The sequence below is a fragment of the Zalophus californianus genome, chromosome 2, assembly GCF_009762305.2.
Source record: "Zalophus californianus isolate mZalCal1 chromosome 2, mZalCal1.pri.v2, whole genome shotgun sequence".
Classification (NCBI taxonomy): domain Eukaryota; kingdom Metazoa; phylum Chordata; class Mammalia; order Carnivora; family Otariidae; genus Zalophus; species Zalophus californianus.
The window spans coordinates 83,934,870-83,958,347 of record NC_045596.1 but is presented as its reverse complement, the minus strand read 5'-3'; the positions used below and the strand labels follow the sequence as shown (position 1 = coordinate 83,958,347).

General features: G+C 39.5%; 1 protein-coding gene across 3 annotated transcripts in view; it reads left to right on the top strand.

Annotated features, from left to right (window-relative positions):
* SLC39A8 (solute carrier family 39 member 8) overlaps positions 1-23,478 on the top strand; it is a 69,433-nt gene that overhangs the window by 17,493 nt on the left and 28,462 nt on the right. For all 3 annotated transcript variants that reach the window (XM_027598986.2, XM_027598987.2, XM_027598988.2), the window contains exons 3-6: positions 8,801-8,963; positions 16,934-17,103; positions 18,228-18,350; positions 19,029-19,196. In XM_027598986.2, coding sequence (XP_027454787.1) covers positions 8,801-8,963; positions 16,934-17,103; positions 18,228-18,350; positions 19,029-19,196 — 624 coding nt within the window. The remainder of the gene's footprint in view (positions 1-8,800; positions 8,964-16,933; positions 17,104-18,227; positions 18,351-19,028; positions 19,197-23,478) is intronic.

Sequence of the window (23,478 nt, the reverse complement as noted above, 5' to 3'; positions counted from 1 at the left end):
GCATTGAGCAAGATCAAGGAGGTTCGGGAGTGGTAAGTACTCACGTTCCTGGTGACTAAGCTTTGGTCATTCCATTATTGCAATCCTCAGTAACAAATCTGGAAGTGTGTTTTCAGTCACTCTTACTTTAGACCCTCCTACTTCCAGTTTGCTTCTATGCAGCTGCTTGCTTGTGAGCTTGTACAATCACCCTGGAAAGGATAAAGGCATGGGACTCCTCCCTTGTTCCAGGGCCAGAAGTGCCCCCCCACCCCCGATTGTTAAACTCCAACTACCCTTCTAACATTCAAGTATTTAAGTTGTTCTTTTGGGAACTTTGGCTGGTTGCCATATTTGAAACATTCTTATGTATACTTCACTTGTTTACTTTTTCGTAATTTTCTTTAGGTTACTACTGTGAACTTAAAATGTTTTCACAATTGGCTTTTAAAAATACCGTGAAGACGAGTGAGGAGGTCATTCATGCATTTACTCATTCACTCCTTCAACAAGTATTTACTGAACCCTACTGTGTGCCAGGCACACAATATTATATTATTAGTATTAGTGTTTGTGAATACTGAGGTAAATATAATCTCAAGGATTCCAGAGGTTTCTCTCCCATCACATAATTATTTTGGATCTTCACTTCTTCCTCTTCTTAATACGTTCCTAACAATCTATGGCCCCTCGTACTGGTCTCATGGTCCAGTATGGTTATGTGATGGTAGCTCGGGTGGGTGAATTAACCAGTTGCCTTCTCTGCTTGAGATGCAAAAACACTGACTTTAAGATAGTAACAGGGAAGCAAAGCATTCAAGATGGCACACATCTAGGTATTCTAGGTTTGATGAACCTGTTACAGGAGGACTTCAGGGTAGTGTCAGCAGCCGGGCATAAGAGGCAGAGAGGGTCATGCCAGATTCTGGGCTGTGTGCTGCTCTAGTGTGGTCCTTGTGCCTGCCCAGCATTCCTGTTTGGGTGATGGGTAGGAGGGCTATTTGAAAGGCAAAGAATCACAACCATTGTGCATTTCCTTCTTAATTCTCACCACGGTGAGAAGACCTGGCTCATGTTTGATTGTTTTTGAGATCTCTCTTTGGGTATAATGCTAAATATGATCTAAGAGTAATTTAACTCTATGACTCAAGTCGCTTTAGGGACAACAAATATACTCCTCGCCAGGGTCTAAATGGTTCTCTCTTTTATTATCTGTGTTCTTATCCGTGTTCAACCAGCAAAACAGGGGCATAGCTGCAAGAGGATGGGCTTAGAAGTCAGAAAACGCTCAAAGTCGTTGGTCTGAATTCTGTCATTAACAGTTATAAGATGTTTCATCCTGGACAACTTACTTTTCTAAGACATGATTTCTTCATCCCAGATTTCTCCTTAAATCTACTTTAGTCATTGATGTGGGGATTAGACAAAGATAGCTTTTCCGTGCTTCTCAGTACTCCTATAATAACTATGGTTTATAAAACTCATTTGTCAACTAATCACATACTTACTTACATTACTGATTTCTGCCTAATGTAAGTTTTTGTGGCTCCTGTCTTATCTCTCCAGCCGGCTAAAGCACAGAACGAACACTTCGGACTCAGCACATGTATCTCGTTCTTCAGGAAGCCTTCGCAGACCTCTTCCCTCACAATAGTTTGGACATATCTTTACTATTCCCCTTCCTACATTGTACTGTAGCTGTAGTATTTGTATATATATGTTCTGTCTACTGAATGGTGAACTTGTTGAAGATGGAACCATGTCTTATTCTCAACACCTATCAGAACACCTGGCCCAGAGAAGATGTGGATCAGCCTGTGTTTGGTGAATGACTGAATATGTGAATGACAGTGAGGGAGCAGTGGGACTGGCCTTGATGAGAGTGGCGCAGATGAAGATTTTGGGTGGATTCTTATTCAAACTCTTACCTGTCGCATCTCTTCAAAGAACAGGAGATGAGTCATTCACTTGGGGTCTGGGGAAGGGTGAGTTGTTTGGCTTTCATCTCAGCTCCATACATGGAAAGTTCCAGAAGGTAGCTGTAGTTCTTGCTGTCAAACAACAGGTGTGCAGGGCAAGGCAGGGTAGAGGAGTCACTAAAGGAAAAGGGGTTAGACAGGACTTTTTCAGATTTGGATTCTAGTTCCAGTTTTACTCCTGGCTCCCCTGGGGCTTGGTAATGAAATTTAAGGTTTGTGTGCCTCAGTTATCTGACATCCTAAACAACAGCCTGGACTGGGTGTTTCATTCTAATTTTGATTGTCCCTGAATCTAAGTGCATTACGAGGCGTTCTCTCTTCCTACATTTACCCTCATAAGAGAGAACACAGACACACCTCGCAGGGTTAGTTCTTACTGGGTTTGTGAATTGCTCAGCTTCCACAGAAGCACAATTCATGGAAAAACAAAATCTGAAACCATCTTTGGGGTGACTTTTGAATGGGATGATATTTCACTTCTGGTGTGGTGGTGAAGGCCTTGGCACAGTGGATGTGGGATCAGGTGGTCGTAGCGTTCTGTATTATTTAATCTGTGCCATCTTACTAGAGAAAATAGCCTATGTGTTGAGAAAAAGGAATGGAGAAGGTTTAAAGAGTGGAAAAGCTTATCTTTTTGTTTTCCCATAGATTCTGGATGTAGCATTCATTTCCTAGCTTTGAAAATGTCTTTTGAATGATTATATATCAATTAAGACTCTTTCAGTTGTAAGTGAAAAAACTTAATCTTAATTAGCTTAAGTCACAAAGGCAATTCATTGTCTCAGTTCACTGAAGAGTCAAGCTTTAGGCACAGCTGTATCCAGGGGATGAGGGATGGTATTGGAAACCTGTCTGTCTCTGTGCATTAGTTCACCTTTCTCGTGCTAGAAAAATGGCCTGAGGAAATCCCAGACTCATAGCAATTCTAGTCAAAAAAGATTTTTTCCAGTTGCTCTATCGGACAGTGGGCAGGTGTGGGATGTTCCCTGGTCAGCTCCAACTACATTACATGGAAAGAGGCTCCCGTGGCAGGAAGGTGGTCTGTTGCTGGACGATGGGGATCTCGGACAGGCAAAAACAACAGGCATCCACTACATTTTACTGACCTAGATGTTTTCTTCTGTTTGGGGCTTGTATTACTCTTTCTTGTTCTCTGGCTCTCTTTGGCTGCTTTTGCACAAACGATATATATGTTCCCAAAGCTTTCTCTTCTTTCTGTGCTCTGTCTCCTGATGATCTCCTCCCTTCCCACTCAGCTCTTATCTCCTCACAGAAGACAGCCCTGTCCTTATTTCTGGCCTCTACCTTTCTCAGAAGAAACTCCCTCATCATTTCTATCTGGTGTCCCACAGGCATTATCACTTAAAATGTCTACAGCCAAATTGGCAACCATCCTCCCAAATGTGTTTGTTTTCCGAGGTCCCCCAGTCACACTGGTGGCAATATCCTCTGTCTACTTTCTCGGAGGTCTAACCTCAAAGTTGTTTTTGACAATTTCCTCTGCGTATCATTTCTCCCTTATAGGAACTTCCTTAGTTCTTTATCATTATGTTTCACAAATTTATCACTTTTTCTCTGGTTTTATAGATATGGGTGTGAGATTTATTTCTGCCACAATTATTAGATTTCTTGACGGAGGGTCTTAGGACTTACCTTTGTGTGATTTTTTTTCTTGGTTGTCATCCTTCAGCTTCCCCACCTTCCCCTTCTTCCATCAATATTATACCCAGATTTTATGATTCCAGAAGTATTTGTGGGATGAAGGAAAGCATTTATGCACTGCGTAGTACAATTACACGGTTATGATACTAGTAGCATAGTACAACAGTAGTTGAAGCGGTAAAGACAGATTTTATTCAAGAACTGGGCTCAGTTCCAAAGACATCAATGGACAAGTGGGGATTTATAGCTGAGGATCAGGTCAATGAATGGAAAATTACTACGGGGAAACATCATGGGTGGGTGGGGGGATTTTGATTAAGCAAACTTAATTGGATTCTTGCTGAAGGCAGACCAGGGTGATCCAAGATCCAGGATGGAGGATTCTCTCTAAAGTAACTTAACAGGATTCTTGCTAAAGCCGGACAGTGCAGGCCCTATAAGGACGGACGCAAGACTGAGGCCTCATGGGCTTAGAGGAGCCCGATCAAAGTTTAGTCAAGGACAGCGCCTGTATCATTTTCCACGCTGTGTAATTTCAAATCTTGCCTGACTCGTTGGCATTCATCATAAGCAGGTTTTAACTCTACAAAATGTTGGAGGAGGAAGTTGTCCTTATCACTCAACCCTGCCCTGTCCCCTCCCTGCATCAGCATCTCCAGAAAGATATGTCTGGGAAGGAGGCAAACACAGCAAAAAAAAAAAAAAAAAAAAAAAAAAGCAAAATTTTTGATTAGTCAGAATTGGTGACGAAAAAGGAGTAGGGGAAGTGGAAGAAGAAATGCATGGAACTCTTCGGTTAAATGGTTTTGAATATAATTTGAGCTCTCGTGTATGATAGGAATCTCAACCCCCTTACCTCTCCTATTTCCTTACTTTGGCACTTCATCTACCGAAGACCCATTTGAGATCCCCTTAATGTGGCAAGAGACTCAAGGAGTTTAACTCAGACACTGAGAAAATGTCTTTAAGAAAGACGTCAACCCACTGAATACTAGGGTATCTGCTGGCTGGAGTTTGCCTCCTGTAACACAAAGCTTAAAGGGCTGCAGCAAGCAGCAGGGTGGTACCCTCGAGCATAGTGGTGTTGTAAAAACAAATAGATGGAAAGAAAAAAGCTCAGTACGTAAATGTAAAGCAGATGGTAGAAAAGCTCAGGAAGTTTTATTAAGACACATACCACTCAGGCTCATCATCCTGGATCCTTTCATAAGGAGACCTTGTGCCTCCTTCTGGTTTCATAATTTATTCCTTGTTTGTTTTGGAAGCGAAGGGCTATGTTTGAGAGGATGTTTGACCTTCCTCAACCGTTCCACCGGTTTTGTTGTCCCCTCACTGTTCAGGCACTGGGCTCTCATCCTGTTTGCCTCTGCCCTGGGAAACACCACCCTTTCTTAGACAACTGCTTCCTTTGTTGCAGGTTCAACTTGGTTAAATCAAAGCATTATGGGTATTGAGATTATGAAGCCAAATAGGCGGCTGCATAAAGCTATTGGCATCCTACTTGCTGGTCGATGGCTATTTTATTTTATTTTTTTGTGTTTTATTTATTTATTTATTTATTTTTATTTATTTTTTATTGTTATGCTAGGTTAATCACCGTACATTACCTCATTAGTTTTCGATGTAGTGTTGCATGATTCATTGTTTGCGTATAACACCCAGGGCTCCACGCAGAACGTGCCCTCTTTAATACCCATCACCAGGCTAACCCATCCCCCACCCCCTCCCCTCTAGAACCCTCAGTTTGTTTTTCAGAGTCCATAGTCTCTCATGGTTCATCTCCCCCTCCGATTTCCCCCCCTTCATTCTTCCCCTCCTGCTATCTTCTTCTTCTTCTTCTTTTTTTTTTAACATATAATGTATTATTTGTTTCAGAGGTACAGATCTGTGATTCAGCAGTCTTGCACAATTCACAGCGCTCACCATAGCACACACCCTCCCCAATGTCTATCACCCAGCCACCCCCTCCTTCCCACCCCCCACCACTCCAGCAACCCTCAGTTTGTTTCCTGAGAATAAGAATTCCTTGTATCAGTGAGGTCATATGATACATGTCTTTCTCTGATTGACTTATTTCACTCAGCATAACACCCTCCAGTTCCATCCACGTCATTGCAAATGGCAAGATCTCATTCCTTTTGATGGCTGCATAATATTCCATTGTGTGTATATATATATATATATATATATATATATATATACATATATATGTATATATATATATATCACATCTTCTTTATCCATTCATCTGTCCATGGACATCTTGGGATCCGAAGGGGTACGTGCACCCCGATGTTTATAGCAGCAATGTCCATAATAACCAAACTGTGGAAAGAGCCTAAATGGCTATTTTAAATAAATCAGGCCTGCCATTAATTGAGTTTTGCCACACTGCTAGGACGCTGTGACTATTCTGTCCTTATTCTCATAAAGCAAGGCCCAGAGTATTTTTTTTTAAGTTTTTATTTAAATTCCAGTTAGTTAACATACAGCGTTATATTAGTTTCAGGTGTAGAATGACAAGTGCACCCCTTAATCCGCATCCCCTATTTTCCCCATCCCCCCACCCACCTCTTCTCTGGTAACCATCAGTTTGTTCTCTAGAGTTAAGAGTCTGTTTCTCAGTTAGGCAAAGCCTAGAGTTTTGTTGTCTCTCCACCTCCTTGTTCTTTTTGGAGACTGAGCAGTTGCCACTGTCAAAGCATTATTATCCATGACCACCTGTCCAGCCAAAATTTCTACACAGGTGCTTCACAGATCATCAAGACTCCAAGCTGTCTTACAGTATTGATTATATGTTCCTTTGGCTACACGATTTTTCCCCCCAACTGTATGGAGGAGAGTGTCTTTAATGATGTATGATGCACAATTAACGTATTTTTGAGGGCAGTGACTTTCAAACTCTTCACTGCCATTTACGGTAAAAAAAAAAAATACATTTTACATTGTGATCCAGTATCTCTGTGCATGCTGTGTAACTGGAGCAAAAGTTTCACTAAATAATACTTACTCTTGTGATGTGTGGTACGCTCTATACTTTCTCTTATATTTTTTAGCTCCTTACAAAATGCTGACTGTGACATTGTAAGTGGATTTCCTGACCCACTAATGAGTCACCATCTCAGTCTGAAAAGAACTGCTTAACAGCCATCAAGTTTTAGGAAGTCTTAGTATGTTAATTCTGAGAAGACTTTGGAAATTATCTATGGGCAGCTTCCCCTTTTTATCCTGGGTTAGAGTTGGAGAAACTTGAAGTCCAAGTAGGTTAAGACCTTCTTGTAGGGAAAGAGTGCCATTTTATGTTTATGCTACTATAGCCATTTATTCCTGGAACCATGCTGTGCTGTGTGGGCAGTTTGACCACATGGACTCTAATTTTTGAGTCTAGCTATTATGCTCCTGGGTGACTTCATGGTAACGAATAAATTATTGCCACTTTCCTTTGCCCAGTCGAGCTATTTTCTCCCTCCTTTAGCTTATTATCCCCGTAGTCAGCCAAAGGGAAGACTGAACGGAGCATTGAGAGTGGTGAGTCTCCTCCTCTAGGGATAGTACACATCTATCATTGTCATGAATCCAAACCCATTGTCATGGCCTGAACAAGTAATAGCTTTAAGCACATATTTAGGCATTAAAAAGAAACAAAGAAAGAAGTCTAAATGTGAACTTTCTTTAAGGCATTTGCAATTTTAGTTTTGACATGTGCACACATCTTGGTGTATTTGATGTTTTTTCTTCTTAATAATCAGTAGTGATCTTTTTTTTTACCTACATTTAAAATTTTTAGTTTCATTGTTTCTGTTGTAAAGGGAATCACAGAGCTTCATGGTCAAACAGTTAACATCAACTTTGGAGTTCTCAAACACCATTCATAGAGTGTTTGTCAGCTTGCGCTGCCATAACAGAATACTGTCAACTGGGTAGCTTAAACAAAGGAAATTAGTTTTGTCGCAGTTCTGGAGACTGGAAGTTCAAATCGAGAGGTCAGAAGGGTCGATGTCTGGTAAGGGCTCTGTCTTTGGATTGCAAATGGATGCTTTCTAGCTGTCTACTCACATGGTGGAGAGAGAAAGGGCAGGCAAGCTCTTCGGTGTCTTTTCTTAGAAGACCACTAATCTAGTTGGACTAGGACACCACCCTCATTACCTCATCTAACCCTAATTATTTTCCAAAGGCCCCAACTTTAAATATCATTATAATAGGAGGTAGGGCTTCAGTATATGAATTTTGGGAGAACACAGTCCAGTCTATGGCACAAAGCCAAGTAAAATCTTAGTGGGGTTTAAATATTGGCTGAAGCATGCAAAGAACTTTTCTGAATTGTACTTATTAAAAATAGACTTTTCTGTTTGAGTGAATGGCTATTTTTCACAGTCTGTAATTCTTACGATGATTATTAACCATAGTAACACATTTAATTTCTTTTATATTCTCAATAATGCAAGTATGTGGATGATAGTTTATAGTTAAAATATGCCCAAGAATAAAATGATACCTTTAAAAAGTGATTTTCACAAAGAATTTTTCCTGAAAAATTTTATTAATAGTTAATGAATTTCTAAACAGCCTAGCACTATTTTCAAAACCTTATATAGTGGAGAAAAGCTACCCACCATCATTGAGAACAATACATATTTTAGCAAATAACCATATGTGCTAAAGACATACTTTAAAACAACTATTATATGTTGGAATTCTTATTGCTGTCTAGAAGCATGGATGGCTTTCTTAAGAGACTGTAAGGGAGCCAGGTGTTTGTCTATAAGAAATGTCACAGAGAGTTACTCCAATAGCCTACACAAAATATCCAATCTAAAGACAGAGAGGAGAGATTGATAATATAGAATCCTCTTAAAGCTTTTGATTTGAAAGCTATTGGTCTACTTTTAATGTTTGTAAAGTCCTTGGAAACCCCCAAACCAGTTCTTACCTTTTTGGCTGCCATGGGTAGACTATTGATCAAGAAGGATTTTTTTTGTTTTGTTTGTTTGTTTGTTTTTGCTATTTTTTTCTTGTTTCTAGGTTTAAAGAGGTATGGACTGTTTTAAAATTTTAGGGCTTTTGCATAGAGTTAGTGCTGTTTGTCTAGATGAAATATTCTCTGTCTCTTTAAAGTATCTTTGCTGGCATGCTTTTACTATGTTAACACATACATGTTTACTTTGTTTATCCTGTTTCAGTGTCTATCAGCTGAAGAGATCTTTTCCCTTCATGGCTTTTCAAATGCCACTCAGATAAGCAGCTCCAACTTCTCTGTCATCTGTCCAGCAGTCTTACAGCAACTGAACTTTCATCCTTGTGAGGATCGGCCCAAACACAAAACAAAACCAAGCATTTCAGAAGGTATGTTGGAAGTTTTTTCTCCTGTTTATTCGAAAAGTCCATAGGCTCGTCTGAAATTAAATTAACATGCTTCTTTCTTTGCTTTATAGCTTTAGTTAATCTACAAAAGTACTTATATTCTGAAAGTATTTAGAGCAAGAATAATTAAAACTCATTTAAACTTCATGAACTGTGCTCTTCTATTTGTGGAGTCAAAATTACACTTGGTACTGCTTAAAAACTTTGTAAAACTCAATACTTGACTTTATTTTATTATTTTATTTATTTATTTATTTACTTATTTTTGTTTTTTTTTTTTTTAGAGAGAAAGGGAGAGAGAGAGAGTGAGTGTGGGGTGGGAGAGGGGCCAAGGGGGAGGGAGAGAGAGACTCTTAAGCGGGCTCCATGCTCAGCATGGAGCCCGATCCGAGGCTTGATCTCATAATCCTGAGATCATGACCTGAACCAAAGTCAAGAGTTGGACGCTTAACCAACTGAGCCATCCAGACGCCCCCCTCAATTCCTGATTTTAAAAAATATATGCTTTATGCTGTTCATGTTGGATTGTACATTCACTATTTGGCTCATAAGTGATCAATTTCCATTACCTCGTGCTTATCATATTATTTTAAAAACTTGTCAATTTATCCATAATTTTCAGTAAAGGGATAGCGAATAGCATGGTTCTAGATTAAATACTAAGGTACTGAGTTATTACTGCTTTAATTTTCATAAACGAAAGAAAATGCCTGTGACTGTTTTAAATGCCTCTAATAGTATTGCCATAGATGTTGGATTTCAAAGGGATAACCTGCTGCAAAGAAATTTTAAAATATTAGAAAACAAGTGCATGCTTACTATATAGTTCACATGTTTAAACATGTAGAATTCTTTTGCAAATGAAATAAACCACTTGTTCAGGGGGTCTGTTTGCCATCTATGTGCAATTTCTTGGTATCCTCAAATTGTTAACCTGACCCACATGGATATTTTAATTCTCATCTGTTGGTACATTGTTCATTCAATAAATGTTTATTGAATGACATGCCAAGCACTGTTCTGGGCACTGGGGATTCAGTAGTCAACAAGGAAACTCCCTGCCCTTTTAGGACTTACAGTGTAATGCAGAAGAGAAAGAATAAACATTTATACAAACAAGCAAATAAATAATAGAATTTCAGGGTGATAAATACTATGAAGAACATAAAGTAGGTAAGGGGTAGAAGGAGACAGTGGGTGAGTGTGAGTTTTGATAGGGTCAGAGGAGGCCTTTCCGATGACATCACATTTGAGCAGAGTCCTGACTTAGGGTAGGGAGAGGATCGTGGCAAGATCTTCTCTGGGAAAAGAACATTCTTCGTCAAGGGAACAGTCAGCATGAGCTTGGCAATGAGCTTGGCGTATGTAAGGAACAGTAAGAAAGCGCGTGTGTGTGGAGCATAGTAAGCAGGAGGGAGAATAGAAGGAAATGGTGCCCGGGGCCTTGTAGGATACAGTAAGTTGACTGGATTTTATTCTGAATCTGGTATGAAGACACTGTAGGGTTCTAAACGGGGGGCGGGGGGGCACATGATTTTGTTTGGATTCATAAAGGATTATTCTACCTGCAGTTTGAAGAACAGATTGTAATGGGGTAAGAGTAGAAGCAAGGAGATTAGTCAGGAGGCAGTTGCCAAGGGTTGGTGCTCAGGATGATGGGACTTGGACTAAGGTGGGAGAGGTAGAAGGGAGAGGAAGTGATCAGATCCAGGATGGATTTTGGAAACTGTGCTAGAATGGTTTGCCTCTGGTTGGATGTGGGGGTTGGGAAGAATGAATCAAGGTTTGAGCCACTGAAACTGGAAAGGTGGTTGTGCCATTTCCCAGGAAGGAGAAGACTGGAGGAGCAGTTTCTTATGGGGGAAGCAAGTGGTGAGGATCGGGTGTAATTTTTCACAGGGTCAGTTTGAGACATTGACATAGACCCACAAGGAGGGATGTCCAGTAGGCAGTGGCATACACACATTTAGTGCTCAGACCACAGGTCAAGGCTAGAGATTTGTCGACTTAGAGATGGCATGTGAAGCCACTGGTCTGAGTGAGCACATCTATACTGAGTATAAAAGACTATAAAGAAAGAAAAGATAGGGGCGCCTGGGTGGCTCAGTCGGTTAAGCATCTGCCTTCGGCTCAGGTCATGATCCAGGGTCCTGAGATCAAGCCCCACATCGGGCTCCCTGCTCTGCGGGAAGCCTGCTTCTTCCTCTCCCACTCCCCCTGCTTGTGATCCTGCTCTCGCTGTGTCTCTCTCTGTCAAATAAATAAAATCTTAAAAAAAAAGAGAAAGAAAAGAAAGAAAGAAAGAAAGAAAGAAAGAAAGAAAGAAAGAAAGAAAGAAAGAAAGAAAGAAAGAAAGAAAGAAAGAAAGAAAAAAGATAGAGAAGAAAAGGGACACCTCAACAAAGGAAGTGCTTATTCTACGGACTTTTGGATTCCTTTTCAGGAATTACAACAGTGACAAAAATATTGATAATAGCCAACTCTTATGTAGTACTTACTGCGTGGAGGGTACTATTCCAAATACTTGACCTGTGTTAACTCATTTAATCTTCCTACAACTATATGTAGGTGTAGGAACTGCTGTTCCTATTTTACAGCCAAGGAAACGTAGGTCCAGAGAAGTTTCAAATCTTTTGCTCAAGAGTACACAACTTGTACATGATAAAGCTTGGTTCAAAACCCAAGCTGTCTCAACTTCAGGATCCACGTTCTCTTTTATATTCTATATTTACGTACATGAAGAACAGAAGGCCCCAAACATACTTTATTAATATAGTTAGCAATTTTGTGGATAACAATAATTTTACAACTAATTGTTTAAGCAAATATTTTTCTAGATTATATACTAAATAGGAATATGTTTGTATTTCTACAAGTTTGTTTAATATGGTTTGCATTTTATATTTAAAAGTAAGTTCAGAAAATGCTTTACATATCAACACTTAATAGTAGTATAATGTATGAAAAACATAGGTCTGAAGCCGGCCTACCTGGGCCCAAATCCCAGCTCTATAATTTTCCAGCTATGTTGGGCACATGACTATGTCTTTCTACCTCGGTTTTCTTATCTGAAACAGTACCTTTATCATAAGGTTGCTCTAAGGATTAAATAACTTAATATTTGTAAAGCATGTAGAATATAATATGGAATGTATTTAGGCCCTATGTATACATCTGTTAAATAAAATATATCTACCATGTACATGATTCTGGGCATAGGAGATGAAGCTTCAGAAAAAGCAAGTCCTCTACTCTGTGCCGGTTAGTGACTGACCTTCAAAAGTGTTTTTAACCTTAATTCCTAGGTTTCCTCTATCTCAGGAACCAGGAGGTAGGATCAGGGAATTGGGAAGCAGGAAGTGGGAGCATTCCAAGATCAAGACTGCAAAATCATAAAATGGAAAATCAATAGTTCTAAGTTAAAAGATTAGACAGGCAACAAATATTTGGACAGAGGCCCAATAAAGACAGAAATGCTGCTTAGGGTACACATTATCTTAGGAATTGAAATGGGGCTGGAGGGGGTGGGACAGGGTAGGAGAAGAGAGAGAAAAATTTCTGGAGAATTAGGGAGACTGGTAAAGTACTCATTATTACTAATCTGTTTAATTTGATACTACATTGCCTTTATTTGGTGTACTCTCTGGTTGTATTTTAAAATGTGCAGTTGTGTGTGCAGCTGTGTTGAGCAATTTATTTAGTATCCCTGTGCCTCACTTCTCTCATCTGTAAAATGGAGATAATTATAGTACGTTCCTTCTAGAATTGTATCAAATGAGTTAATATTGCAAATGCCTGGAATCGTGCCTGACACAGAGAAGGAAGACTATGTGTTCGCTCCTCTTATACATGTGTTCATAGGTTCACTCCATTCCCTGCTTCCTGTGTAAGCCTATTCTTTTCCCACAAATAAATTCTCTTTTAAGTAATAAAAGGCCCTGGATTCTTGATTTAACTGTTCACTTAATATAGAGTCAGTCCTGAGTTCATTCAAAGAAGTGAAAAACCAAAGTAAAACTATTCAAAGGAGTCATGATATAAGGATTTTATAAGCATGGTACGTGGTCCAATTACTTTAAAAATTTTTTTTTTTATTATGTTAATCACCATACATTACATCATTAGTTTTTGATGTTGTGCTCCATGATTCATTGTTTTGATCAAAGAGCCATGGAAGCCTGAGGAGCAAGGGACAGCTGCCTGGAGGAGCTAGGCAAGTTTTAGAGAAGATGTCTTGGAGTCAGCTTAGAGAAACACGTGTGAGTTTCTCAGGCAATGAAGATAGAAAGATGTTTTCAGATAAAGAACCACAAGTAGAGGTCATTCTGTACTTGGAAAGCATTGTGTTAGCATAAAGGCCATGTTGAGAAGCGTGCAAATAACCCTGGAAAAGTCGTGTGGGAATCAGTTTATGAACAGTAGTCTCGAATAGGGGCATGAGATGCTCCAAGCTGTGTTTTAGGGTAGTAAGTCTGGTGGCCACGTCACGTAGTGGGAGGCAGACTGTCGTAATGCATCCAAAGAGGAAGTGAGAGGTGATGAGGGCCTGAACTCAAGGCACTGGCAGTGAGGACGGAGAAGCTGGAGGGAGAGATGTCTCAAGCAAAACTGATAGGGTTTTGTCGTCAGTCGTCTATGAAATTGAGAAATTGAAATTGATTCTAACGTTTCTGCTATCGACGGAGATCACAGATTTCTCAGGGGAAGGTGATGCGTTTCTTATGTGTATGTGATTTTGCCTCAGTTTGGTACTCAGGAACTTCTTTGCATTTTTATGTTAGGTTCAGCGTGTACGAATCCTGTCTACTTGATGAGATTATAAATATTTGTTGAATGAATGAATGAATGTGTGTAGGCTAGTGAAGGGCTAGAAGGCTATTCGTGTTAAAGGAAACTACACATCACTACACCATGGAGGGAGAGGTGGGATTGCGAGGTGTCTCCAAGTGGAGAGTCCGAGGGGAGTAGGTAGTATTGTTTTAGTTGACACGGTAGTAAACAGGAATGAGGTGGACCCTTATGGTTCCAATGAAATGACTTTGCAGGGCCTGGTCAGGGATCTGGACCCGATAGGAAAGCATCTGGAGAAGATAAAGTCACGGTCAGTGCTGTGATGATTCTTCTGGTAACAGTAACATTTACTTTCTGTTCGTTTTATTTGGTATGCAGCATAGACAACATGTATTGCTTTGTGTGTATATGTGCCTACACATTTCCCCGTTCCCCAAGCAAAACATCCAGGCTCCTTGTTGGCAGGAACCATGGTTCGGTCTCTATGTGAGGCTCCATAAGCATGTGCTAAAGTTGTTTATTTGTAGATAGAAGCGTTTGAACTAGAATAGTGGTGAACAACCTTATATTCATGAAGCACAATATAAAATATCTACAGTTTTGCTGAGTCCCTTGGTCTTTTTAAAAATTAGAATACCTATGCACGAGTAATGAAGCATATTGCTAACATACATCAGCCCTGGAGCCAGACTGTCTGGGTTCAAAATCCAGCTTTCCCTCTGCATGACTGAGGCAGCTCACTTGAACTCCGTATGCTTTGGTTTCCTCAACTGTATGAAGGAGGTGATAGTAGTCCTTACCTCACAGGGTTTTGTGAGGATCAAATTCATGAATACATGTCGGTTTCCTTCTTTCTTTCTCCTTCCTTCCTTCCTTCCTTCCTTCCTTCCTTCCTTCCTTTCTTTCTTTCTTTCTTTCTTTCTTTCTTTCTTTCTTTCTTTCTTTCGTTCGTTCGTTCTTTTTCTTTCTCTTTTTAAAATTTTATTTATTTATTTATTTGACAGAGAGAAAGAGAGAGAGCACAAGCAGGGGGAGCAGGCAGAGGGAGAAGCAGGCTCCCCACTGAGCAAGGAGCCTGAATCGGGGCTCGATCCTGGGACTCCGGGATCATGACCTGAGCCGAAGGCAGATGCTTAACCAACAGAGTCAGCCAGGTGCCCCGCCCCTACCTGTCAGTTTCTTAGCACAGTAGCTGGCTGGCAATGGCAAACACTCAAAAACCTTAGGTGTTGCTACGGTACTCCATTGAGAGTGTCAATGAGAAAAGGGGCTTAACATTTAAAAATGTTTTCTGTGATTCAACAGTCTTGCACCCAGCCACCCCATCCCTCCCACCCCCCCTACTCCAGCAACCCTCAGTTTGTTTCCCTAGATTAAAAATTCCTCATATCAGTGAGGTCATATGATACATGTCTTTCTCTGATTGACTTATTTCGCTCAGCATAACACCCTCCAGTTCCATCCACATCATTGCAAATGGCAAGATCTCAATCCTTTTGATGGCTGCATAATATTCCATTGTATATATATACCACATCTTCTTTATCCATTCACCTGTCGATGGACAGCTTGGCTTTTTCCACAGTTTGGCTATTGTGGACATTGCTGCTATGAACATCGGGGTGCATGTACCCCTTCGGATCCCTACATTTGTATCTTTGGGGTAAATACCCAGTAGTGCAATTGCTGGATCGTATGGTAGCTCTATTTTCAACTGTTTGAAGAACCTCCATACTGTTTTCCAGAGTGGTCACAGATCTGTACCTCTGAAACAAATAATGCAATATATGTTAAGAAAATAAAAGAAGATAGCAGGAGGGGAAGAATGAAGGGTGGGGGGATCGGAGGGGGAGGTGAACCAGGAGAGGCGATGGACTCTGAAAAACAAATTGAGGGTTCTAGAGGGGAGGTGGGTGGGGGGATGGGTTAGCCTGGTGATGGGTATTAAAGAGGGCACGTTCTGCATGGAGCACTGGGTGTTATGCACAAACAATGAATCATGGAACACTACATCAAAAACTAATGATGTAGTGTATGGTGATTAACATAACAATAAAAAATTAAAAAGAAAAAAATAAAAATGTTTTCTGGGCATTTTAAAGAAGCAGCAGTGCAGAGGCAGCTTCCTCATCTTTCACACTGTCCTTCGTGTGTCGTGTGTGGGGCGCAGGCAAAGCCACGTTGCGCGGTTCTGGGGCCCAGTGTATGTCAGCCTGCACTGCCATCCGAGGCTGTCCTGGGTTCACACGGCACACTTCACTTGCACTCCCACAGTGTCCTTAAACCAACCCCTCTATAGAGGATAATCAGGAGGAAACTGAGGTCACACATGCCACTAGCTGTAAAGCTTAGGATAATATTCGTTCATCTCATTGTAAGCAATATTTATTAAACACCTATTGGGTACCAGGCCTTGGGCATAGAGAGTTGAAAGACTCACCACCTCCGTCTGTCACCAGAGTCCTCATTGCATAGGATATTTTCGCCCTAATCTGGGCTCAACGGGGCGAGTTGTGCAACACAGCTACTCTCTGGTTCCCACGTGCTCCCCTCCTGAGTGCTCACTGCACTGGGCTGAGTCCAGGTCCTGGAGGCCCCAGCTGGAGGGCCAAGGTGTTGCCTTCCCAAGGAGGTGCACACCACAGGCGCCTGCAGACCAGTGATTATGACAAGCACAGTGTCTGCGACTCTGGTCACCTTGCAGCTAACCCATACCCACCCATCTCCACCCCTACCCTCCACCCATCACTTTGTACCTTTTCCCTGAAACTCACACTGCCTCTATATTCCTCTGAAAGGCTGAGTTTTAAACCAGGCTTTGAGCTACAGATGAAAGTAGGTGACTTGGAGCCTGTGGGCCTCAGATGGTTTGTCACTATTCCAGATGTTCTCTGAATTCCTTGCAAGCTATAAAATTCTCTGAGCCTTTGAGTGGTTTAGGGCTGATGACAGTGTAAGCAGTGTTGCTATTTATATTTATTATTCTGTATTTATGTTCACAGTTTTCTGCATAATTTTCATTGAAAAGAGTTATCTTGTTATTTTAAAGAAGTATCTGTTTCAAGCTTTTAAAGAAAAACATTGTCTCAAGCTTCATGTACAGTAAGACTTCATTTGGCTTCGTTGCTGATTAATTTCTACTCTTTCCCTCTGATCTACAGTTTGGGGCTATGGACTCTTGTCAGTGACAATTATTAATCTGGCATCTCTCCTCGGATTAGTTTTGACTCCATTGATAAAGAAATCTTATTTCCCTAAGATTTTGACCTTTTTCGTGGGTCTGGCTATTGGGACTCTGTTTTCAAATGCCATTTTCCAGCTTATTCCAGAGGTAAGGATGTTGGCTCTTTGTTTCTGTGAATAATTGTTTCTTTTCAATGTTTTAGCACTTTGTACATTTTAAGGCTCTATAATTCCTACAGCATTTTATGGTCTGGTTGATAGTGTTGGATAAGAGAAAGCTGAATCACAGCAGATGAAAAAGCTTGTCTCAGGCTACAGGGGATATCAGTGTCAGAGATAAAATTAATATTCTAGGAGGCCAGCCACCAGGACGTGTTCAGACAGCTCTGGGACACCTCTGAGGGCCTTAAAAATTTATTTTGTCTTGCATTTGGCAAATTTAATTTTTCTGTGTACTTTTATTATTTATTTTCTGAAGAGCCTACAGTGTCAGATTTACTGAAGATGTACCACAAAATGTCCTTAGACATTTATTGCAGCTTTTATTTAAGTTTGTGTGTCTTGTCTGTTAGGAAAACCTTGACTCTTTATAATTTCAAACCCTAGCTCTTGCCTTATGTCCTTTAAACAGTAGATTATTTCATTCTCACGTGTGTGTGTGTGTGTGTGTGTGTGTGTGTGTATGTGTGTGTGTGAAAGAAATCTTTTCTTCATTCTTGGGCCCAGCCCTTGAGTTCTTTATCTCTTTAAGGCCTACTAGGATCCTCTAGGTTTAGAAGGATCTCTCTTGGGAAAACAGCAATCCAAATGGCTTGTCATATTTGCTTTAAAAATTTCAATCTGGGTATTATGGACAAATATATTACTTTTAGAGAAAATGGATTATCAATGTCTCATTTTTCTTCATTACCTAGATCTAATATTATCTATAAAGGTGGGAAATGAAAAGCTTTCTCTTTCAAGGCAAATATTGCTGAAGGTAGGAAACTATAAGATACGAAACTATCCTATAGCTAGGAAACTATAAGATACTCTGGGGGTTTTATTAATAGAACTTCCTCTGGTATAAGACTCCTGTGTGATCTCTTACAGTTTAGTTACTTAAGTTTCAGAGTTTTTGTTTTGTGATTTTGGTGGTTAAATTCCCAATATTACCTGACCTGAAGATGGACTTAAAACTTTGGTGAAAATTGTATACTGAAAGATTTCTTATTATTTTTCAGAAATCAGGTTAAATTACTTGGTTTTACCTGAATTTTTTTTCTCTCTCAGGCATTTGGATTCAATCCCAAAAGTGACAACTATGTTGAGAAGGCAGTTGCTGTGTTTGGTGGATTTTACATACTTTTCTTTTTTGAAAGAGTGCTTAAGATGTTATTAAAGACATATGGTCAGGTAAATAGATTTTATTGAAAATGTTTGATGTTTGACCCCTTAAAACTACTTTATATAGCTTTAAAGGCAAATAAAGGCAGGAATTTTATTCTTTTTTCTTTTTTTGAGAGAGAGAGAGAGAGGGAATGAGCAGAGGGGAGGGGCAAGAGAGAGAGAGAGAGAGGATCTTAAGCAGGCTCCGCACCCAGTGCAGGGTCTGCCACAGGGCTCGATCTCATGACCCTGAGATCATGACTTGAGCTGAAATCAAGAGTCAGATGCTTAACTGACTAGCCACCCTGGTGCCCCAGGAATTTATTCTTATGATTATGTGAACAGCACAGTTATTAGACTTGTGAATATGAGGAGAAAGAAAAGAGTCGATATATTGATAAATATAAGAGAAAAGTTTGACAGTGTATAATTTGGAATAAGTACCAACAATTTAATGTCAAGAAAAATGTGCACAATTTGTATTCATTCATGTTCATCAAAATAAGAAGGCATGTGTACCCTAACATGAAAAAACAATCTAATAAATGAAGATACATTTATAAATCTAAAAAGATTATATATTGAATAGACATACAAATTTTCTCTTACAAATAAAAAGCCCTAAACTCTCTACTTTCTTGTATGTGTGAGCCATCGTTTTTTATTCTTACAACTTCCTCTTGCTTTTTAAATTTTTTCATGTAGCATGATCATACCCACTTTAGAAATGATGACTTTGGTCCTTCTCATGAGAAAACTCATCAACCTAAAACGTTACCTGCCATCAATGGTGTGACGTGTTATGCAAATCCAGCTGTCACAGAACCTAATGGACACATCCATTTTGATAATGTCAGTGTGGTATCTCTACAGGTATGGTGACTCCATTTTCTCTTTACTCTATTGCATCCTTTATATAATGTGAAGACTTCTGTGAATGCAGCCAAATCAGTATTTTACACACTTAAATGTGTCTGACTTATTCTTGTGTATGTGAGATATGTGGAATGTAAGTCTATATTCTTTTTCTAATTTTCCTCCATATATTTACCTGAACAAGTGAGTTAAGCAAGAAATTGAGGGTTACTGGATCTGAGACTTTATTATTCTCTAACATTATTTAACTATATGTATGAGTTACTTAGATTTACACAGTGATATATAGCAAACTTAATCAGAGCATGTCTCTTATTTTGCAATTCTTTCAAGATCCAAAACCAAAGAATCCCTTTGAGTAATTTTGAAACTGCAAGAGAAAAAGATTTGTCAGCTGTTAAAATTGTGTTCGTTAATTAATTGATTTAGAATTTGTATCCCCATCTTCTAAATAATGTTAATAGGTATCATTTCTTGAGTGACTGTTAATATGCCAGGTAGTATGCTAGGCACTTAATTGTTTTATCTCATTTACTTTTATTTTTAATTTTTTAAAAAGATTTTGTTTATTTATTTGACACAGAGAGAGAACACAAAAGTAGGGGGAGCAGCTGAGGGAGAAGCAGGCTCCCCACTGAGCAGGGATCCTGACACAGGGCTTGATCCCGGGATCATGACCTGAGCCGAAGGCAGACGCTGATCATGACCTGAGCCGAAGGCAGACGCTTAACTGACTGAGCCACCCAGGCGCCCCTCTCGTTTATTTTTTTATAACAATTATTCAAAATAGAGTTTATTTTCTACATATTAGAACTATTTTGGTTTCAAGTGATGGATATCAAACCCAAATTATGTATGCAGAAAGGAGACTTTATTGGAAAGCTAGTGGGCTGTCTAATGGAAGAGCCAGGCTATAGGAAGAGCAAGAACCTAGGAACCATTAGAACCATAAGAAGTCCTTGTCTTCCTCCTCCCCGTAGCTTAGAGTCATTCTTTCTTTCACTGTGCACTGGCTTCTTCCATAAGTGGGAAACAGCCACTAGCAACTCCTGAGGTTTATATCTTACATAAAGTTTCAGTCACTAGAAGGAAATTGACCTGACTCTCAGTCCTAATCCAAAATTCCTGGCAAGTGTCTCCTTGGCCTGGCTTGAATTAGATGTCCACTTCTAGACTAATCTAGAGGGTTGGGCCCTTGTATGGCTTGCAAGAGCATATGGATGGAGTAGAGGAGTGGCTATGAAAAAAGGGTGCTAGGTGACAGTATCATTGGTGTTCACAACAATTCTCATTTGACAGGTGAGGAAAGTGGAACTTCAGATGTTAAATAACTTCCCCAGGGTCACTCAGTTGGTAAATAGTAGAGCCATAAGCTACAAAGTTAAACACAATATAAAAAAGAAAAATTGAAAATAAAATCAAGGAAAGCCAGTTAAGAAAAAACAAAAAGTAGAAAAAAAGATATCTGGAAGAGGTTATTATGGCAAGTGACCTGAATTTCCTTCTGGAAAGAAAACATGATCAGTCATATACTTTGCCCCACCTGATTAAGGAGAATCTCAAGTGTGTTTGAAGAGGCATTTTTGTGTTAGCACCGAGCTAAGAGAGGAAATTATTTCATGCAATGTAATGAATGATACTTTCAGCCAAGATTTTGCAAAGAATATGAAAATGTTCAAATAGATAATTTCTTACAATAATTATGGCTAACATTTATTAATGCTCAGGGACTTTGCCTAGAATTTTAAACGAGTGACCTCCTTGGACTCTCATCATAGCCTAGGAGACAAGTACTATCATAATTCAGAGACTAGCTTAGAGAGGTTAAATAACAAACCCCAGGACACGTAGCTCCTACATGGCAGAGCTTGGGGTCAACACCAAGGCCATCTGATGCTGAAGCCTGCACGCTTGTGTACCTTGCTGGATTGTCTTCTTCAGGTCATTGCTCTACTAGAGTCAAGTTGATGACATTAACTTTTAACCTAATAATTATTAATTTTTGTAAGGAAAGAAGATAATTTGGCCCGAGGCTGTTGTTTTCTGAAGACAAATAAATTGAACTGCTCAAAAGTTTGATTTTAGTTTTAAAAGTTTTTGAGCTCCTGATTTATGATTTATTATGGCAAGAAGACCATGTTTGTAGTAAATATAAACACCATGACAAAAATGGGATCCTGCACATGATCCTATTTCATGTAATTTAGAAATATCAATTGAAAAGCTATTCTTACTCTACTTCTGGAAGTAATGCTAGGACACAGGCTTTCATTCATTTACCCAATAACCATTTATTGAGTACCTGCTCACTGTCCTAGGCACTGGGGATTCAGAAGCAAATGAATTCTTGTAAAGCTTATAGTTTATTTAATGGACAATATAGAAAAGAGTAAAACTAAAAAATACCACATAACAATAAATACTTTGATGAAAATAAAATATGGTGATGTGGGGGGTGCTTGGGTGGCTCAGTCAGTTAAGTGTCTGCCTTTGGCTTGGGTCATGATCCCAGGGTCCTGGGATTGAGCCCTGCATTGGGCTCCCTGCTCACCAGGGAGTCTGCTTCTCCCTCTCCTTCTGCCCCTCCCCCTGCTCAGGCTCGCTCTCTCTCTGTCTCCTTTCTCTCTCTGTCAAATAAATAAATGGAATCTTTAAAAAAAAATGGTGATGTGGGAGAGACATGTGAGGGCTTCTTTCATCAGGAAGGATCCCTACAGAGATCAGCAGAGAACTGGATAATGAGAAAGAATAGCCCGTCATGCAAATATCTGAGAAAAGAGTATTCTAAAATCTTCGAGAATAATCAAATGGGTTATATACAAGGGAACTAGAAGCTAAATGGCTTTGGACTTCCTGACATCAACGCTGGAGACTAATGGCACAATTCCGTTAATATTCTGAATAGAAATGACTGTGGAGGGTACCTGGGTGACTCAGTCAGTTAAGCGTCGGACTCCTGATTTCGGCTCAGGTCATGATCTTAGAGTCCTGAGATCGAGCCACGTGTTAGGCTCTACGCTCAACGTGGAGTTTGCTTGAGATTCTCCCTTTCCCTCTGCCCCTCCCCCACCCGGCTTATGCTCTCTGTCCCTCTAAATAAATGAATAAATAAATAAAATCTTAAAAAAATGTGGAATTGTAAACAGTGGTAAACTATCAATCTAGTGAGAGGGTGTAATGAAGTTGGATTCTGGAAATATACTTCTAGGAATGAGAAGTCCAACTGAAGGCAGAGAAGGCGTTGTTCCAGGATGACAGCCATGCACCAGGCCTTGAAATGAGCTGTACAAATAGTCCTGACACTAATTTCTTATGTTGACTATTTTCTGGCTCTTTTGGTTGAAGGCATAGTCTTAAATGAAGAGAGACTTAAACTGAGTAATATACTGTTATTTTCAGTTTTCTCTTTATATCGCATTAAAAAAATTGAAAGAGGTAGAATTTAAGAAATACCATAAAGGTTTAGATATTGCTTTAAAAGAACAGTAGGTAGTGTAATATAAGTGATAGTGATTTTAATAATAAAATTAAAATATTTTCTAATATTTTATATGATAAAAATGACTTAACCTAGATGCCCCCATTATGAGAATTGAACAGGATATGGAAAATTAATGGTTCATTTCTAAGTCCAAGTATTGCCTTAAGAATTTTATTGACAGTTCTTGTTGCTGTTTCTTCAACACAGTCAAGTTTTTCCAAATTGAAAATAATAAGAAACTATCAAAGAGCAAATTAAGAAAAGTAGTTTAATTTGACATTCTGTCAATAGAATGCAAACTATATGACAATATAGACGATAATAGCATGATTCTTGATTTTGCTGGAATTTAGGAAGAACAAAAGAATTGTTATAGAATAATGAAAATCCACGACTTAAGGATGTCTTTATTGATATTCATCCAAACAATTCTGGTCAATCACAGAATACTCAGATATGCAACCATACTTAAATTTAGTTGCCTTTGGTATTTTGTGTGTGTTCAGTCATATAAAAACCATAGCTTTACGCATTTTAAAAAAATGTATTGCCATGTGAGTGTATTTATGGCCGTAAGAGGATAGAAGATATTTTATTTAACTGTTCTTTAGTTTGATTATATCTTTTAAGTATTTAGACAAATTAGTGAGACTTCCTGAGTAGCCCTGCCCCAGACCCAGTAGATGTTAGGCATCACAATCCATGGGACTCACAGGAGTGTGTGTGCGTGTGTGTGTGTGCATGTGCACGCACACGCACGGGCACACGGGTGCTTGTATGCAGGAGCATGCATATTTC